The 19,419-nt window shown below is 37.0% G+C and overlaps 1 protein-coding gene across 4 annotated transcripts in view; it reads left to right on the top strand.

Moving 5' to 3' along the window:
* The window catches only part of LOC110033888, a 31,553-nt gene that overhangs the window by 4,668 nt on the left and 7,466 nt on the right, over window positions 1-19,419 (top strand). Inside the window, exons 2-4 of one of the 4 annotated variants that reach the window (XM_020738044.1) lie at window positions 12,439-12,725; window positions 13,228-13,317; window positions 14,896-15,260. In XM_020738044.1, the coding sequence (XP_020593703.1) occupies window positions 12,439-12,725; window positions 13,228-13,317; window positions 14,896-15,260 (742 nt within the window). The remainder of the gene's footprint in view (window positions 1-12,438; window positions 12,726-13,227; window positions 13,318-14,895; window positions 15,261-19,419) is intronic. The other 3 variants (XM_020738045.1, XM_020738046.1, XM_020738047.1) reach the window with 3 other exon arrangements.

A 19,419-nucleotide genomic window follows, 5' to 3' on the forward strand; every position in this document is an offset into this window, starting at 1 on the left:
TATATATATTTAATGATTATTTTGAGATGTTTTTAGTAAAATTGTGAAAATATATATTTATATTAATAATTTATTAAGTATAAAAAAAGTGTCCATGACTTGTGTTGTACTTTTCGTAATTTTGTTGTGTCATGTTCGTGCTATTTTCTCTGCAATGCGGTCTATCAAGTGATATACGAATTATAAATCTGTGTATTGATTTCACAGAGAACGAGCTAATTTTTGCTATAGGAAAATTTTTAGTATACTATTTTACGTTTTGTTTGATGATAAAAAAATTTGAAGTTTTAAAATGTCTAAAATCCCAGTTTTAAAAAAATAAAACCTAAGGTCGATAGGAGAGTTTTCTAATGTTGTAAGTATCTTTGATGCGGGAATCGGTCCCTAGTGGCGCCATCACGACACCTGCTACAGTGTCGCGAGTGTTCGCGGCTCGCTCCAGTCTAGAAGGGCCGGTCGACACTTCCTACTCGTGAATTTTGCTCCTATTTGGAGCAAGTTCAACTCCTTTTACCCTATGATAATATATTTGTTATTTCTTTGTGTTTAGGTCGGTTTTGTTTATATTTTTGCTCAAGACTGTCATCAGCTGTCGGTATTCGCCTTCTAGGTTTGTATCCGAAGTTGAGATAATGATCTGGGTGTAACTTATTTGAGGTGGTGACCATCTCCCAATGATTGAGCAGCGCTTTAGCTGTAGTTCGATCATGCGAGTGTATTTATCTTTGATTTCCCTTCTCCAGCAATATTTATTTTTCCTCCAGCTCGCTTTAGCCATCGTCGTGGTTGCTGTGGTCACTCAGAAACGACCTCCGTTCTGTTTCCCTATAGCCGGTCGGCAAGCACTCCAGCAACTGTCTTTTTGCCTCCAGCTGTTATCAGCTGTTGTCTCCTAGTTGCTAGCGCACCCAACTATTGTCTACTTGTCGCCAACCCTCCCCAACTGTTGTCTTCTTGCAATAAGCCCTTCTGATTGCTATCTTCTTGCCGCCAACCCTCCCCGCTTGCTGTATCTTTGCTGCCAACCCTCCCATTTATTGTCCTTTGTCTCTAAACCACCGCAACTACAACCCACTTGCCACAACCTTTCTTCCACCTTTGAACCAAACCCTAGTTAGATGTCCGTGTTGTGTGTTTGTTGTTTTATTTCCTTTTCGTTGTGATCTTGTAACCACTTCTTTGCTTTGAGTAATAAAATTTATTTTTCTGTTGTGGATAACACTTTGTTTCAGAGTTAGCATAACCTTAGTCCAATCCCTGGGTTTCTAGTACCTCCCAAAAATTTTCTTTTCCATCCACTCTATATACTTCATTCCACCTACCTAGACCTTTAACCTTAATCAAGCCCCTGGGGAGATAATTGCTGGAATCTGATAAAAAATCTACTATGGACGAAATATAACGACAATTCTGTCAAGTGCTACATTAGCTCGATGTCATTGAGGAAGGAACCAAGGGCGGGATCACCGTCGATTTTAATAATGAAATCCTTGGAATGTTAGAAGAACACCTGAATCCCTTTCGTAACGATGATTCCATTGGAGAAGAAGACAGATCACAACGTTTGGGGTACAATATTAGTGGAGGCCTAAAGCTGAAATGTTTATTGGAAGATACATAGATTTGAGGGTACAAATATCAGATGTCTGTTGGAGGATACAGAGATGAAATACTTGTTAGATGATACAAAGATGAGATGCGTGTCAGAGGATAAAAGATGAAGCGCCTGTTAGAGGTTACAAAGATTTGGGAATAAAGACGTACTTTCTAGATTTCGAGGGAAGAATAGATCCAAATGTTTATCTCGAGTGGATGTAGACTGTCGATGGATCTTTGAATACGAAGAGGTGCGTGATGATAGAAGAGTGAAGCTCGCCGCCTTTAAACTGAAGAAGATTGCTTCTATGGCTGGAGAATCTGAAGAGGAAGAGACAAAGAGAAGGACGGGACATAATCATTTCTTGGGAGAAGTTGAAATCAGAGATACAACGACAATACCTAACCCACACTATCACCAAGATATTTTCTTGAAGCTCCACTACCTGCGGTAGGAGCTATCAGTGGAGGAGAACAAGAAAAATTTATGCAGTTTAAGTTGAAATGTGAACCAAATGAGACAAAGAAATACATCATAGCCAGATACTTGGGAGTCCTGAAGCGCACCATTTGTAATGTGGTCTAGCTGCAACCATATTGGACACTGAGGGATGTGCAGACTTTAGCACTGAAAGTGGAGTCAAAATAAGCAAAGCAAGCAACCAGTGCCAGTCAGACAACCACCCACAGTTGGAGACCTTGGGAGGACCATGACTCGGCGAGTGGAGCAGTTTGGTCGGGAGCAGGACAATGCCACTCCGAGTGAGAAGAGGCATGATAAGAACAACACACACACTACAATTCCAACAAAGAAATGTTTCAGATGTCATGGGTTTGGACATATCGCATCTAGTTTTCCGACGAACTGATTTGTGTTATTCACCGAGCAAGGTGCAATGGAGGAAGGTAACGATGAAGAGGCAACTAAAGAACAAGGTTAGAAGTTCTATCTTCTATTTGATGAGGGTGAGATGCTCGTGATTCGACGGGTCACACAAGCCGAGGATACAAGAAAGCATCAGTGTCTTAGCTACAATGTATTCTACACTTTTTTCACTTTAAAAGGAATGATATGTAGTTTCATCATTGATGGAGGGAGTAGTAAGAACGTGGGGTCCACATAGCTGGACAAATTGAGTCTCATGACTCAGAGACATTTCCAACCATATTTCTTGACGTGATTGAAGGGAGAACATATTCAACACTGATAGAAGATGTCTCGTAGATTTTTCGATTTGAAGCCAACTTGTGGATCAGGCTTGGTGTGATGTGGTGCCCATGGATGCCTGCCACCTTTTGCTAGGGAGACCATGACAGTACAATCTTTAGACTCAACATGATGGGTAAAGAAAACCCTACTCACTTTGTCCGCTTACCTTATGCAAATTTTGAGGTTATTGGTGCTCGTGCCAACAGAAAAATGTTGGGAGGATCAATCTTGGTGCTGACGCAGGACTGTGAGAGAGAAGAGCTGGTTGTAGCTGCAGGGCATCTCGTATAGAGGGAGTTTTAGGACATTCTGATTGATAGCTTACTACCAGAGTTGCCATCATTTGTGGAGATTTCGACTGCCATCACCTCAAATTAGGCTGAGTTAACTGGGGGTTACTTTGGGAAGATTCAACAATGTATAAGAGATTGCATGCCCATTTTTGTTCTGTAGTGTACTCGAAGATTCGACTGATATTCGTCACTGCTCGCAAGTGGGGAAAACTCCTTAAGTGTTTTAGGAATCAGTATAACCAATAGTGGGGTCCAAGTGCTTACATCGACGCAATTGAAGGCTCTTTAACCTCGGGAGTTACAACAATGCCATCTTCAACGTGCCGATAGAAGTTTCGACGGATGAGATCGAACCTCATCCAACCCCGAAAGACTGATGCGGGAACTGTTTCACAGGGGCGCCATCCGTGACCCCTGCTACAGTGCTGCTGGCGTTCGCTGTTTTGACCGGTCCACGAGGGATGGTCGACACTTACTCTCATGGATTTCTCTTCTATTTGGAGTGTGGTTCATGCATCTTTACCCTAGGATTATCTGTTATTTCTGCAGGTTTCAATTAGTTTTGCTTATATTTTTGTTCAGGACAGCCGTTAGCTCTTGTTAGTGTTCCCCTTCTAGGGTTGTATTTGAAAACGAGAAGGTGCTCCGATTGTAAGTCCGAGGTGGTGTTCGTCTCCTAAGGATCGAGCTGTGCTCCGGCTATAGTTCAATCATGCAGGGATATTTATCTTTGACTTTTCCTCTCCTACAATCTTTCTTTCGCCTCTAGCTTGTTGTTGCTCTCCGTTATGGTTGTTGCCATCACTCGAAAATCACCTCCCTTCTATTTGCCTGCAGCCGGCTATCACTCCCAGCCGATGTCTTCTTTCCGCCAGTCTTTCCCAATTGTTATCTCTTTGCCTCCAGTCCTCCCAACAGCCGTCTTCTTGGCGCTAGCCCTTCCCAGCTGATGCCTCCTTGTTGCTGAACCTTCCTAGCTACTGTCTCTTTGTCGCCAGCCCTCCCAATTGCTGTCTTCTTGTCGCCATCCCTCCCATTTACCACCCTTTGTCGCCAAACCACCCCAACCATCTTCCTTTCTCCAACCACAACTCCCTTACAACAACCTTCCTTCCACCATTGATTATGCCCTAGTTTGGTGTCTGTGTTGTGTGTTTGTTATTGTATTTCTTTTTCGTTGCGAGCTTGTAACCACTTATTTACTTTAAGTAATAGTATTTATTTTTATTTTGTTGTTTGGGTTAACTCTAGAATAAATGTCCCTTGAATTTGACTTAAGAAACCTAAATTTATTTAAGTGATTCTATTGCAATTGACAGTCGAGAGCAAAATTATTCTTTAGCCTCTTTCAAGGTCATAAGAAAACTTCAGGTTTATATTACAATTTTGTTAAATAATGCAAAAAAAACCTTCAAAATTTCATGTTTTCCTATTGATTGCACTATCTTGGAAGCAATATTCTTATTCTCTCAGAAAAGTGTGTTAACTTAGTTATTCCACTAGCCTTTTTTCTTTGTCCTAGATCACAACATGCTTTAACATTCCAATTGGTCAATTTGAATGTAAATGAAGCATGTAAAGTTAACATATCAGGACTCTTGAAATCATATGATGGATATCTCTAGTTTCAAATATTACAATCCAAGGGAGAAATAAAATTTATGTACTATGCATAATTAGAAATAAAAATATGATTTAATTCAATAAATCCAAACATGATAAAAGAGTATAGAAAGATAAAACTCAATAGAAGACTACAATTCTTATTCCCAAGAAATGCACACCGCTTGTGATTCCATTCTTACTTCATTGTAAGAACTCTTTTCTTGCTTTCACAATCACAATCGCAATCACACACACATATACTAAATAAAAAAATTGGCCTAGAAGACTAGAGAAAATGCTTTGTGGCCCTTATTTCTTCCAATTATCCATGTTTAAGCCTCATGGTCATTCAAAACGTCTCAGAACTGTGGAAACCTTCTGGGTGCTTGGACAAGGCGTCACCTTTCTAGGCTCTCTATATTTAGCTTGAAGGTAGTCTTCATCTTCAGGCACCTACTCTCTAGACATGAGTGTCCAGTCGCTGGTCTGGGCGCCTAATTTTCAAGCTTGGGTGCCTAGAGTGCCTACTATCCTGTGTGCTGCAATGTGCTTCCGTCTGCTCTGTTTTTTGCTCTATATGCTCCATAGGTTCCAATTCTTTCCTATATGCTGCATATAACACTACACATACCTTATAAAAGTATAAAAATGATACAATAAAGGGTAAAATCAACTTATAAACACACACATATTTTATACATATCATTGTGTGTTTTTCCCGGTGTCTTTGTCCATGCTTCTTTGTTGAATTGCAGTTGAATAAGCTATCAAGATCTTGAAATAGTTGCAAATTTGCAACTGAACTGGCTTTGAAAGTCACAAAGGGTCCCTTACAGAATACCAAGTTCAGTTCGGATCAAGCTATAGCAATGAGTAGCAGCGGCAATAAGGCTGCTCTTCCTTGAGACATCCTAAATGCTTTAGATGTTTTCAGCCAGGTCAACGTTCAATTGAATGTCCAAATTGTAGGCAAATCCAGCTAGTTGAAGGAGAACCTGACCTAGAATTAGACAATAGAGATGGTTGTACGGTTGTTTTTTTTTTTTGTTAAGGAGCCAGTAGATAAAGGCGAAGTTCTCAATTCTGAATTGAGTTCTAATGAAGGTGCTAATTGCTCCAAGAAATCCCACCACACACAAACTCCATATTGTTTTAAGGACTAAATGCACAATTGAAGGCAAAGTATGAGATCTCATTGTGGACAACTGTTGTACGGGAACTTGATTTGTAAAATAATGGTGAATGCTTTACTTCTAAAAACATCTAAAACACCCCAAACCTTTATAAAATCAGTTGGTTGAAGAAAAGGAGTGAATGTGTTAGTTACAGATTTGTGCAAGGTAACATTCTCAATAGGAAAAAAATTGTTTGCAAAGTATTATGTGATGTTATAGAGATGGATGTTTGCCATTTGATACTGGGAAGACCTTGGCAATTTGACTTGGGGGTTTGGTATAATGGTTGTGCAAATACATACATTTTGGAGTGGAAGAATAAGAAATTTGCAGCCATGTAAGACTCCCCATACACATATCGCCAAGGGAAAGGTTGAAAAGTATGCATATGTGATATTTATAGGATCTCAATTGTTGGCTTGCAAAAGAACATGATACTATGTTTGCTATATTATTGTCTGAACAAAATTCTATCAACTCTGAGGTGCAAGTTATTCTTCACCAGTTCACACAAAGTACTTTGGTAGATTTTCCAAATCAACTACCTTCATTGAGAGAAATTCAACACCACATAGATTTGGTTTTTGGAGCTAAGCTAACATTATCATATGAGCTCTAAAGAACACTAAATATTGAAGATATAGTAGATGATTTACTGAGAAAAATAGTTCATTTGACATATTTTTATTACTTGTGCAGTGCCGGCATTAATCGTTTAAAAAGAAAAAAGGTTCTTTGCACATGTATATCAATAAAATTGTGGTAAATTTTTGTTTTCCAATTCCTCACTTAAAAAATTTATTAAACAAGCTTACTGGAGTTACCTTTTTCTCAAAGATGGACCTGCATAGTGTTTATCATCAAAGTTTCATATGACCGGGCAATAAATGAATGATAACATTCAAAATCAAAGGATTGTATGAATGGCAAGTGATGCCTTTTGGGCCCTTGCAATGCATCTGGTATTTTCATTTGAGTAATGAACGAGGCTTTACAAATTGTTTCTTGGCCTCTTCTATGTTTTTCATTTTGGCGATATTTTGATGTACAACATTTCATTAGAAGAACACCATCCATTAAGCTATTATTTACTACATCACGAGGCAAGAAGTTGTTTCTCAACCTATGCAAATAGGGCTAACAAAACGGCTCGTTGTTCGTGAACAGCTCGTGTTCGGCTCGTTAAGAAACTTGTGCTCGGCTCGTTCGCTATGTTAACAAGCCGAACACGAACAACTCGAACAAATATTTATTCGTTCATGTTCGGCTTGTTTTGGCTCGAAATACTACTAATCATATATATGTTTAATGAGTAGTTTTTTTTAAAAATTTAATTGGCTACAAGACTACAAAGATTTATAATCAATTAAAAGCATTAATGAAGAACATAAAATAAAAATTAGTGAATTAGATTTAAATAATGTTTTAAATTTTGCTCGAATACTTAACATCAATTGACTACGCCGTTAGGGTTGTCAAAATGACTCTTTGTTCGTGAAAGGCTCGTATTCGGCTCGCTAAGCAAACGAGCCGAACACGAACACACTTTCTGAGCTCGAAATATAAACGAGCCAAACACGAGCTGAGCCTGGGCTCGCTTGTGTTCTGCTTGTTTACACCCTTATATGCAAATGAGAATTTACTTTAGTTGAAGCGTACTTTCTCGGATATTGGGCAGGATGGTATTCGTGCTAACCCAAGGAAGATTGAAGCCATTATATCGTGGCCAATTCCTAGATCTATCGCTGAAGTTTGCAATTTCCTTGGGCGGCAGCAGATTTTTTTCTTTTATTTTATTCGCGATTTCAGTACTTTAGCGGCATCATTGACTGATTGCATCAAGTTTAAACTGTCTAATTGTGGTCCTGAGCAGCTGGAAAGTCTTAACAGACAAAAAACCTGCTTCAGTTCTAAAGAAGGTGTTAATCGATCCAAGAAATCAGACCACTTCCCAACTTCATGCTGTTTTCAGGACTAAATGCACAATGGAAGGCAAAGTGTGCGCTTTTATTGTGGACAACTGTTGTACGGAGAACGTGATTTGTAAAATAATGGTGAAAGCTTTACGTCTAAAAAACTCTAAACATCCCAATTCTTCTAAATCAGTGGGTGAAGAAAAGGAGTGGATGTGTTTGTTACAGTTCTTTGCATGGTAACATTCGGAATAGGAAAAAGATTTGTTTGCGAAGTATTATGTGATTATAAAAATGGATGTTTGCCATTTGATTCTGGGAAGACCCCGACAATTTGACTTCAGGGGTGTGGTATAACGGTTATGCAAATGCATACTTTTTTGAATGGAAGAATAAGAAGTCACGTTTGCAACAATCTAAAACTTCCCATACACATACTGCCATGGTAAAGGTCGAAAAGTCTGCATATGTGATAGTTATAGGGTCTCAATAGTTGGCATACAAAGAACAGGACACTATGTTTACTATATTATTGGCTGAACAATGTTCTATCAACTCTGAGGTGGTACCCTTCAGTCCAAGTTATTTCTGAACGGTTCACAATTACTTCTGTAGAACTTAAAAAATCAACTACCTTCATTGAGAGAAATTCAACACCCCATAGATTTTATCTTGCAAATGCATACTTTTTTGAATGGAAGAATAAGAAGTCACGGTTGCAACAATCTAAAACTCCCCATACACACACTGCCATGGTAAATGTCGAAAAGTCTGCACATGTGATAGTTATAGGGTCTCAATAGTTGGCATACAAAGAACAGGATACTATGTTTACTATATTATTGGCTGAACAATATTCTATCAACTCTAAGGTGTACCCTTCAGTCCAAGTTATTCCTCAACGGTTCACAATTACTTCTGTAAAACTTAAAAAATCAAATACCTTCATTGAGAGAAATTCAACACCCTATAGATTTTATCTTGGGACCTATGCTAACATATCGAATTTGGCTATTATCATATGATCTCTAATGAACACTAAATATTGAAAGATATAATAGATGATTTATTGAGAAATAGTTCATTTGACACATTTTGATTACTTGTGCAGTGCCTGCATTAATTGTTATAAAAAAAAGGGTTCTTGGCACATGTTTATTGACAGCCAAGCTATCAATAAAAATGCTGTAAATTTTTGTTTTTCAATTCCTCGCATAGAAGATTTACCAGACAAGCTTAATGGAGTTACCATGTTCTCAAATTAGACCTGCGTGGTGCTTACCATCAAATTCACATCTGACCAGGCAATAAATGAATAATAACTTTCAAAATTGAAGAACTGTATGAATGGCAAGTGATGCCTTTTAGGCAGTGCAACACTATTGGTGTTTTCATGTGACTCATGCACGAGGTTTTAAAATCATTTCGTTGCTGCTTCTATGCTGTTTATTTCGACGATATTTTAGCGTACAACACTTCAATAGTAGAACATGCCCAACATCTTAAGTTATTGTTTACAAGATTACAAAGACAAGAAGTTGTATCTCAACCCATGCAAGTGAGTTTTTGCTTTAGTTGAAGCGCACTATCTGATTCATTGTTGGACAGGATGGTATTCTTGCTAACCCAAAGAACATTGAAGTCATACAATTGTGGCCAATTCCTAGATCTATAGCTGAAGTTTGCAGAGCAAATTTTTTCAGATGTTTTATTCGCAATTTCAGTACTGTAGCTGCTGCAGCTTTGACTGATTGCATCAAGTTTAAACTGTTTAATTGGGGTCCTGAAGAGCAGGAAGTTTTTAACAGACTGAAAAACTGCTTGACCTCAGCCTCAGTGCTGTCCATGGATACATTTCCTAGTAGAAATTGATACATCTGCCTTTGATGTTGGCGTTGTCTTGACACAAGAAGGGAAACCCATCTAGTTTTTTAGTGAGCAGCTGAGCCCTTCTCAGCAAAATGGTTCACATATGAGCAAGACCCACATGTTGTTATTTGAGCCCTGAAAAATTGGAAGAAATATTACATCAGTACTACGCACGTAAAAATAACGTGCGTAGCCAATCAAAACACGCCACGACATCTCGCGCGGTAGAGCAAAAAAAACGGCTCAGTAACACGGAGAATATTCCCTCCTGTGTTATTCATGTGTTATTGCGCGTTATTCATGTGTTATTGCGCGTTATTCATGTGTTATTGCGCGTTATTCATGTGTTATTGCGCGTTATTCATGTGTTATTGCGCGTTATTCATGTGTTATTGTATCCCTCGCGACGCAGAAAAAAAACGGCGCAATAACACGGGGAATATTCCCCCTCGTGTTATTCATGTGTTATTGTGTGTTATTCATGTGTTATTGTATCCTGGGAATATTCCTGGTGTTATAATAACACAATAACACATGAATAACACATGAATAACACACAATAACACATGAATAACACGGGGAGGAATATTTCCCGTGTTACTGCGCCGTTTTTTTTCTGCGTCGCGCGGGATATCGTGGCGTGATTTCATTGGGTACACACGTTCCTCTGCGTGCGTAGTACTGATGTAATATTTTTTCGAAAAATTGAGAGCATTTCCTATTGCATCAGGATTTTGTGCTGTATGGCAACCATCAGCCTTTACAATTGCTTCAAGCACAACAAAACTTTACTAAAATTCATGTCTGTTGAGTGTTTTTCCTTCAAAAGTTTACTTTTGTGGTGAAAGATCGTGCAGGCCGACATATTCGTGTAGTAGATGCCTTAACCTGTTGTCCTAACATATTAACTATAGTGCAAACCAAGTCACTGGAATGGAGAGTTTGCGAGATTTATATGCCGAGCACGAAGACTTAGCCATTGTATGGACCAATTGCAAGAACCACAGACCACAATGGTGACTATTCATTACAACAGGGATACCTATTTATGGGAAATCAGCTGTGCATACCAAGAACATCCCTTCGACAGATAATCAATGATTGCCACAGTGGGGGATTGGCTACTCATATAGGCATATATTGGCTACTCATAGAGATAAGACCTTACAGCTGGCACACTTCAGGTTTTATTGGCCAAAATTGAGGAGAGATGTATGCAGATTTGTGTCGAAGTATTTATCTGTCATAGGCACAAAGGGACTGGACATAACACGGGATTATACATGTCCTTGTCAATTTCTTATACCATATGGGAAGACTTGAGCATTGATTTTGTTTTAGGATTGCCCCACTCTAAGCATGGATTTGATCTGTGGTAGTGGTAATTGATCATTTTTCCATAATGGCATATTTTGTGGCCTTCACGTGGACCTTCGACATCTTAAACGCTACTAAACTATTATTTAAAGACTGTTTGATTCCACGGTATTCCTTGAAGCTTGATTTTTTACTGTGATAATAAGTTTATGAGCTCATTTTGGAGAGAGAGGTTTCAAACCGATATTTATTTACCATAAACGGATGGGTAAACAAAAGTGGTGGTGAATCACACTTAAGGAAGTATGATACATTGCATTGCAGGAGATCAAACTAAACTTTGGGACATGTTTTTGGGACTAGATGAGCCTTCAATTCTATGGTCAAAAGTTCCTCTAGTCGTTCACCCTTCAGTATAGCGTATATTAAAGCATCTAATCTTACGGTAGATATCACAATACTTCCTAGACCCAGAAGTCACAGTTTCAAGAAATGGATAGACAATTTTGATCTATGTTACACGACGTGATAGAAAAGTTGAATATCACTTGGCAACAGTTCAAGCAACAATCTGCAAAAGTCGAGCCCGAAGGTATTTGGACAGGTGATTTAGCGATGTAGTGAATCTACAAGAACATTTTCCACCAGACAAGCTCTAAATTGAAGCCTTGAATAATCATATCATTTCCAATCGAGATACACATTATTGATTGTGTTTCTCTGCCACTATATCTAAACAATCTCCTACGTTCAACCCATCAGATTTATATTCTTATCAATTTCCTGATGATAGATGAACGTTACTTTCTACACTCGAGTTTAGTTTTTCTAGAGCAGAAGGGGTTTGATGTGGCAGTTTTAATATGTATACGTTACGTTCTGTTTCGGATGCCACCTTTTTAACTCTCTGTTCTGTTTATGAAATTCTGATACTTTGCTTTTTATTTAGTCTATTTCTATCAGTCTTCTAATTTTCTTATGTGGATATTAAGCTGGTGGTTCATATCACTTAGTTATTTGCAGAGATTTATACTCTGCAGGGGATAGTGAAGTGTATTCTATTTGTTACTAAATTTTAATGAAATTGAAGAAATTGCTGTTTTTCCTTTCTGCTGTTGTGTTTTCCTTCGCAGGTTGGTTTTCTGGTTCCTACACTATATTTTGTCATTGCAAAACTTTCAGTTCTGAAAATAAACATGGTCTTAAAATATTTTAAAAAAGCACTAAATAAACATGTTCTTAAAATAAAAAGAAAAAAAAAAGCCAAAAAATGAAAGCGTTCCCAAAGAAGCCATTAATAAAAAATACTATTTTTTTTTTAAAAAAAAACAATACTAGCACCCGAGTGATTATGATTTCACAACGATCTGCATCAGGTTGCCTTGTTACAAGATAAAAATTGTATTTTTAGATTGATTCCCTAGGTTTGTTTTATTTTCTTACAAATCATTATTTGGCAGTAGCACCCCAGAAGCGCCTCCGATTCAAAACTACAGTTGATGCAACTGAAGCACAAGTTATAGAAGCAATGAAGAAAATCACGTCACATATAAAAGTTCCTTCGAAGTTTAGCAAGGCATCAAAGCTTGCTATACAACTAATTCAAGCTGGTAGTGTAAAGCCAGAAAACAGTGATTACTTCTTTGCCTTGCTGGATGCAGCAATGTCCTCTCCTACTGCTTGCAATGAACCTTTATTAAGGGCAGATTATCATGCAATGTTCTCTGCTGTTCAAGAGGTTACTCAGGTGATATTTGTCCCTAACTTTTTCAATTATTTTGCTTAATAGGATTTTTTTTTTCATATTTTGTAGTGGCGTTCGAGGAAGATCTGTTAGTTTATGCATCATTTATGGGGAATATTTTTTTCACAATGCTAGCAAGTTGTTAATTAGTTTGATTATGACAGTTGATTGCTGGTAAATGTTTGTGAATGGAATTTTTTTGTTTTAGATTCTGGTAAATACGTGTAATTAATTTTGGTTTCTTTCCAGGCTAATTTTAAGTTTCCTGCATTTTTCTGGAAAGTAGTAGTTTAATAGTTCTTGTAAGCTACTGTGGCGCTTGGTTGTGTTTGGTTATGGCTTATGATCGGAATTTTCATGTTGCAGATTTTCTTAAATTTGTTTAATTGATTTGTTTTTTTTTTCTGTTTTAAGTTTGCAATCATCTATTTTATTGCTTGCATTCACGCTTGAGGTATTTTTTTTTAACTGTGGTTACTATTATTTTTTATTTTTATTTTTGTAGTGTTTCAGTAGGCAACAGAAGAATGTTTTGGCAACGTGGATGATAAGGGCGTTGGTAGCTAATGATCTTTATACTGATGACAGCTTTGTGGTAAGACAAGTGAAATCAATCAGTGAATGTACAAATAAATGAATAAGTTATGGGTGTGCATGGTCTGGTCGTCCTCGAATCAACTTGTCAATATGCTTTACTTACTTCCGGTAGTTTTGTTGTGGTGTGGGTGTCTTTCATAAGGGCAAGTGTGGAGATGTGGCCATGTTACCTCTAGTTTATTCTAAGGTCCTATATTTGAAATACGAAAACAGTCTATCTGAAAATGCAGGAGTAAGCTTAATTATGCTACCCTTCTATAGATCTCGTGTTAGTTGGTGCTTCATGCGTTGGATACTAAGTTGGATACTAAGGGGTTGTTTGGTTGGAAATTTTTTAAATGCATGCCTTTTAGAAATTTAGTGTTATTTGAATGCATGCATTTTAGAAATGCTTGAGTTTGATTATATATAAATTGAATGCATTAAAATATTTTTACGTGTTTGTCATGATATATTTCAAATGCATTGAAATACGACAGACAATGGAGTGTGACTGCTGGGAGTAGCTGGCAGGGGGTCGTGGGGTGGCGGCGCCTGCATTGGATGGGCAATGGTGAGTGATGGTGGCAGGTAGGTGCCATCGAAAATCAGGCTTGCATTGGACAGGGAAGGTGAGGTTATTGACTGTAAGTTTTTTCTGAAGGCAGAATTTACTTGAGTTGGACAAAATGGAGTGAACTACATGTTCGGAAAAGATAGTCATTCCTGGATATTCTGAATTCTCTGTTCAAATATTTTGTATTGGGTTCACTTCTAATAAAAAAAATAACAAATTAAAACCCCTAAATATATATTTTTTTTGTTTCAGAATCTTTAATACTTATAACCAAACGACCCCTAAGTGCCTTGCATAGTACTGCAGCATGGATACTAGAAAAGGATATAGTTGGACTTTGTTTGTGTCGTACATTTACTTCTGTTTTTGGAAGTCTTGGAGCACCTTTCCATTATACATAAATGGCGTTGAAGTTCTTGGCATTTTATTTGTTGTTAGGATATGTGTTTGAACAGCATGCATGCATGTAAACAGCAAACTCATTTGTTATGCTAAAGTATAGTGTTGAAGGTACAGACTAAATGTGCCTTTGTCATGTTCGAAATAATCCAAACTGTTTTGTACTCTTCAAAGTTAAATTTGGTTTTTAAGCACAAAATGAAGGGAGCGTTGCTCTTGCCTTTGGCGAAGTCTGGTTTCCTTTTCTTCAAATTCTAATATTTTTTTTAGGGCTACAGAAACTTGTCTTCATGCTAGCTCAGTTTCTGTCATACCTTCTCATTATATTGTGGGCAAGCGACATTGAAGCTTTTGGCATTTTATTTTCTAGTTAGGGATTAATATTCGAATCTCACGCCTCTCTTAAAACAAATCGATTTCTACCTTCTGACATGGAATACTAAGTAGCCGAAAGATAAAAACTTAATATGCCTTAGACACAGCTAAAATAAACCTAGTTTTTTTAAAATATTCAAAATTAAATTTAGTTGCATTCACAAATATTAGTTGAATTGCTGTTGCCTGTTTTTCTTTTTCATCACACATTTTCCCAATTCATAGTTTTTATTTTAATTTTTACAGAAACTTGCATGTTTGCAGTATTCGAAGGCTGCTGGAAAGATAAAGGATGCCATATCTAGTCTCCCTGCTGCCACTGTAGAGGATGATGGGGAGGAATCAGAAATCCTGGGAAAAGCGGAAAATGCTGATTCTGTAGATGTCGTATTGTCAGCTCCTTCAGAATCAGATAAGGAAGCCTTTGATCCTTTTGGATTGGATGCTTTGCTTCTACACGCAGGCAAGAAAAATGAAAAGTCCAGGGGAAAGGAGGTCGCTGCATTAAACAAGAAGGCAGATGAAGAAGAGCATAAAAAATTTGTAAAGGCTCAAAGAGAGGTTTTACTTCTCTGTTTGGAGATAGCTGCACGGCGTTATAAAGTTCCATGGTAAATCCTGGTTTACTCGCTCTCATCCAAGCTTGCATCTTCTTATATATTGATGTAGCGTGCAAGAAAAAATTGCCAACTGTAATGTTCTATTTACACAAGTATCTTCCACTTTCTTTGATGGAATTAACCGTTTTATTTGACTTCTCATTTTTTCTAGTAAGAGTGGATCCATATCCGTGAAATTCTCTCATTCTCATCTATGCTAACATTAGAACGGAGTGGAGGAAGTTACATTGAAGTGATATACTGTGAAGATCACATTAAAGCTGGATCAGGAAGATACTTACATAGGTCAGCACCTTTTGATGCGGTGGACTAGGAACATTTTTTTATAGTTATGAATTAAGTGATGTGCTGAGTGTAGGACAAGTAGTGCTGTACCCTCCCTCCCAAATTGGAGCACTTATTAAACTCCGACTCCGCACGCAGAGTTGCGAGCGGAGTCCAATCCACGTTCGCCACGTGTAATTTTAGGCCCCATCAAAAACACGAGGTAAAATAAATGAATTAGAGCACGTGACCCGACCCAACGGAAACCCGATTCCAGCTCAAGAAGCGAATAAGTGATTTATTGTTCAAAGCTAATCCCGACAAAAGTTTTTTGTCGCATTTCCGCCAGTCCATAAAAGAGGATTTTGTCGCTTTAGGTTTTCTTTGCGCTGGGTTGCAAGCTAGCGCGATTGATTTATCAGGAGACGAAGAAATATTGGTCATGGAATCAGAAAATAATGTCATCCATCTTCTATCAGAAGTGAGTTTACTTTAGTCTTAGTTTGATTTGAGCTTTGCATTGTTGTGTTATGTTGGTTCTAGCTGGTTTTTATTAGGCGTTTAGTTTGTAGTTAGTGTGGTGTTATTTTGGTGTGATGGTGGTGTTTAGGTTTGTTATTTTGATTTAGGGTTTAGGATTTAGTATAGTGTTAGGGCTGTTTTTTTTGGGTGAATTCTAGTGTTATTTTTCTATGTTGACATTATTAGGATGTAATTGTAGTGTTATGGTTTAGGGTTTATAGATTGTATTGTCCTAGTGGTGTTATTGTTTTATTATTATCGTGTTATTGTCGTCTTATTGAGGTATTATGTGATGTTATTGTTTAGTTTTTTGAGTGTTATTGTGGTGTTATTGTTATGGTTTAGGGTTTAGAGATTGTATTGTTCTAGTGGTGTTATTATTGTATTATTGTCGTGTTATTGAGGTGTTATGATGACATTATTGTTTAGTTTTTGAAGTGTTATTGTTATGATTTAGGCTTTAGGGATTGTATTGTTCTAGTGGTGTTATGGTTTAGAAATTGTATTGTTTTAGTGATGTTATTGTTGTATTATTGTCGTGTTATTGAGGTGTTATGGTGATGTTATTGTTTACTTTTTGTAGTGTTATTGTGTTATTGTTATGATTTAGGGTTTAGTGATTGTATTGTTCTAGTGATGTTATTATTGTATTATTATTGTAATATTGCTGTATTTTTGTTGTATTATTGATGTGTTATTGTTGTGTTATTGTGTTGTGGTTATGTAATTGTTGTGTTATGGTGGTGTTATTGCTGTCTTGATATGATTTTGTTATAATTGCGGTGCTGTTAGTGTTTTCATGTTGGTGTTATTGTGGTTTGACCGTTGTGCTCGTGTTGTTAGTGTAGTTTTCCATGATGTTATTGTGGTGTTTGCCTTATATCTATCTGATCATCGTTAAATTGGTTTGGTAATATGCAGTGTGGAAATATGTGCAATTATCCAATCACAGAGACATTTCTTTGCACCGCTGTTCACAATGATCAAAAAGCGTATGAAAGCTAATGTCTATACACATCATATAAGATTTTTGGTTAGGAATGATCATAGCAGCTATTGGCCAAACTCTAAGAATATTATAACCAAAGATGTTTTTTGCGGAAAGGCTGGCCGCAAGGAGTCAAACCTGATAAATACTGTGAAGTTCAGAAAAGCTGACACGAGGACTAGATGTCAAACTCTTAGATATGCCATCGATGTTGAAGGAAATTGGAGAGTGAAAAAATTCATTGAAAGCCATAACCACCATCTTGCCGAAAGTGGTGATAAACATTTTCTGTGTTACAACAGAAATATTAGTTAGTTAAATTTAGATTTGCTAAGATCGATAACAAGATCATGGATCAGAGCAACATATGCATATAACTTTATGACTACAGAGTTTGGGGGCGGGGTGAAGAACTTAGAATGCACGAAGAGAGATGCATACAATTTTATTCAAAGAGAGAGAAGGTAAATAATAGAACAAGTAGATGTTAATTCTCTAATGCAGTTGTTCATGAAGAGACAAACTGAAAATACCATGTTTGCTTGAGATTTTGAAACCGATGAGTGTGGAAGACTCACAAGCTTTTTTTGGAGTGAAGGGCTATCCAGGCTTAATTATGGTTTTTTTGGGGATGTAATAATTTTTTTTACAAGCTTTAGATTAAATAAAAATAATTTATGCCGCGCTCCTTTTGTGGGGGTGAACCACCATTGGCAAAACGTTCTTTTTGGAGTGGGTTTTGTCTAATAAGGCCATTGATTTCACTATTTGATTACTCGAAGCATTTATCTAAATAATGGGCGACAAACATCCAACGACAATTTTCACGGATCAAGATCAAACGATGACGCAAACCATTGAAGATTTTCTTCCACAAACATGACACAGACTATGTCAATGACATATATACAAGAAATTTTCTTCAAAAGTGCATTGTGCTTTAGGTGTAAAGAGTCTGGGCGATCTCTTTTACAAATGCATGAACAAATTTGATTCCGAAGTGGATTTTGAAGAAATTTGGGTCACAATGATTGAGAAGGGGAACCTACACAACAACATGTGGTTAAATGACATGTATAAGATCAGACATAAATGTTCGACATCCTTCAATAAAAAAATATTTGGCATTAGAATATTATCAACACAAAGAAATGAGTCAACAAATATTATGTCACAGCGTTTCAAAGCCTACTAGCTCTTTCGTTGATTGTTTTGTTGGTCTTGAAAATATAATGAAATTATGACACCGGAATAAGAATGATGAAGATTTCAAAAGTGATCAGTTGGTCATTACGCATGTGGTAAAAGACAACCAATCTTGAGGCAAGCTGCCACATTTTATTCGAGAAAACTTTACTCAATGCTTAGCAAAAGCTATTGGATGAGCTGTGGACTTACAATTGAATGTTTTCAGAGAGTGAGTCAGAATATTATGTAAGGAATTTGGATAATCAAGGGATAAACAAACACTGGATTGTAGAACTTGACAAAGTCAATGCTGAGGTCAGTTGCAGTTGCAAAAAAGTTTGAACTGATGGGGCTATTAGTCTCACTCTTTTTATGTGCTTAATGTGGCTCAAATAAAGTTAATTCCTGAAAAATATTTGTTAATGCGATGATCTGCTCAGTCTAAAAAGAACATGTATAACAACTTTGGTTATGAAGATATGAACGAATCTCAAACGAGCACCGAGTTCTGCAAATTTACTATTTCGCTCACACGCTCACAAATTTGCATACCAACTCATTAATAAAATACAAGGAAATGAAACAACTGAACATATGCCTTGGGAATCGTTTAAACATATCTCTGGAGATCTGGATGACGCATTAGCTTGAAAACCAAGTCAAATAAAAAAACAAAGAAGAGAAAAACTTCAAATACACAAATCAATTTGAATGATCCAATAAAGATGAGTTCGAAAGAAGTTTCTAAATCTAGGCTGAAAGGGTATTGGAAGAAACATAAGAGACCAAAAAGTATATATTTCAATAAGCTGCGCTATTTTAATCTATGCATTATTGTGTTTCTCTAACCTAAACCACTGCATGTACGAAAAGATCAAGAAGCATCAACAAGCCAACATTCTGGTATTCCTTGTGAGACAAATTTAATTGAAATGCCAGATTGTCTCAGCAGGTATATAAGTGACTTTAGCATTTGATTTTTATTTCACTTTTAATTTCTCCATTATTGCAGGAATATGATGCATCTCAACCAACAGAAAGATATGTCGGATTGTTGATGAATTCAATATGTGATCTATATTTGTAATATTATTGAGTTAATGTTTTTCATTAACAGTTCTGACATGTTCATTTGTTTCATTAATTTTGATGATTGTTTAATGTAATCATTTTATTAAATGTTTCGAT

This window comes from Phalaenopsis equestris, unplaced genomic scaffold, assembly GCF_001263595.1.
Source record: "Phalaenopsis equestris unplaced genomic scaffold, ASM126359v1 Scaffold001307, whole genome shotgun sequence".
In the NCBI taxonomy this organism is placed as follows: domain Eukaryota; kingdom Viridiplantae; phylum Streptophyta; class Magnoliopsida; order Asparagales; family Orchidaceae; genus Phalaenopsis; species Phalaenopsis equestris.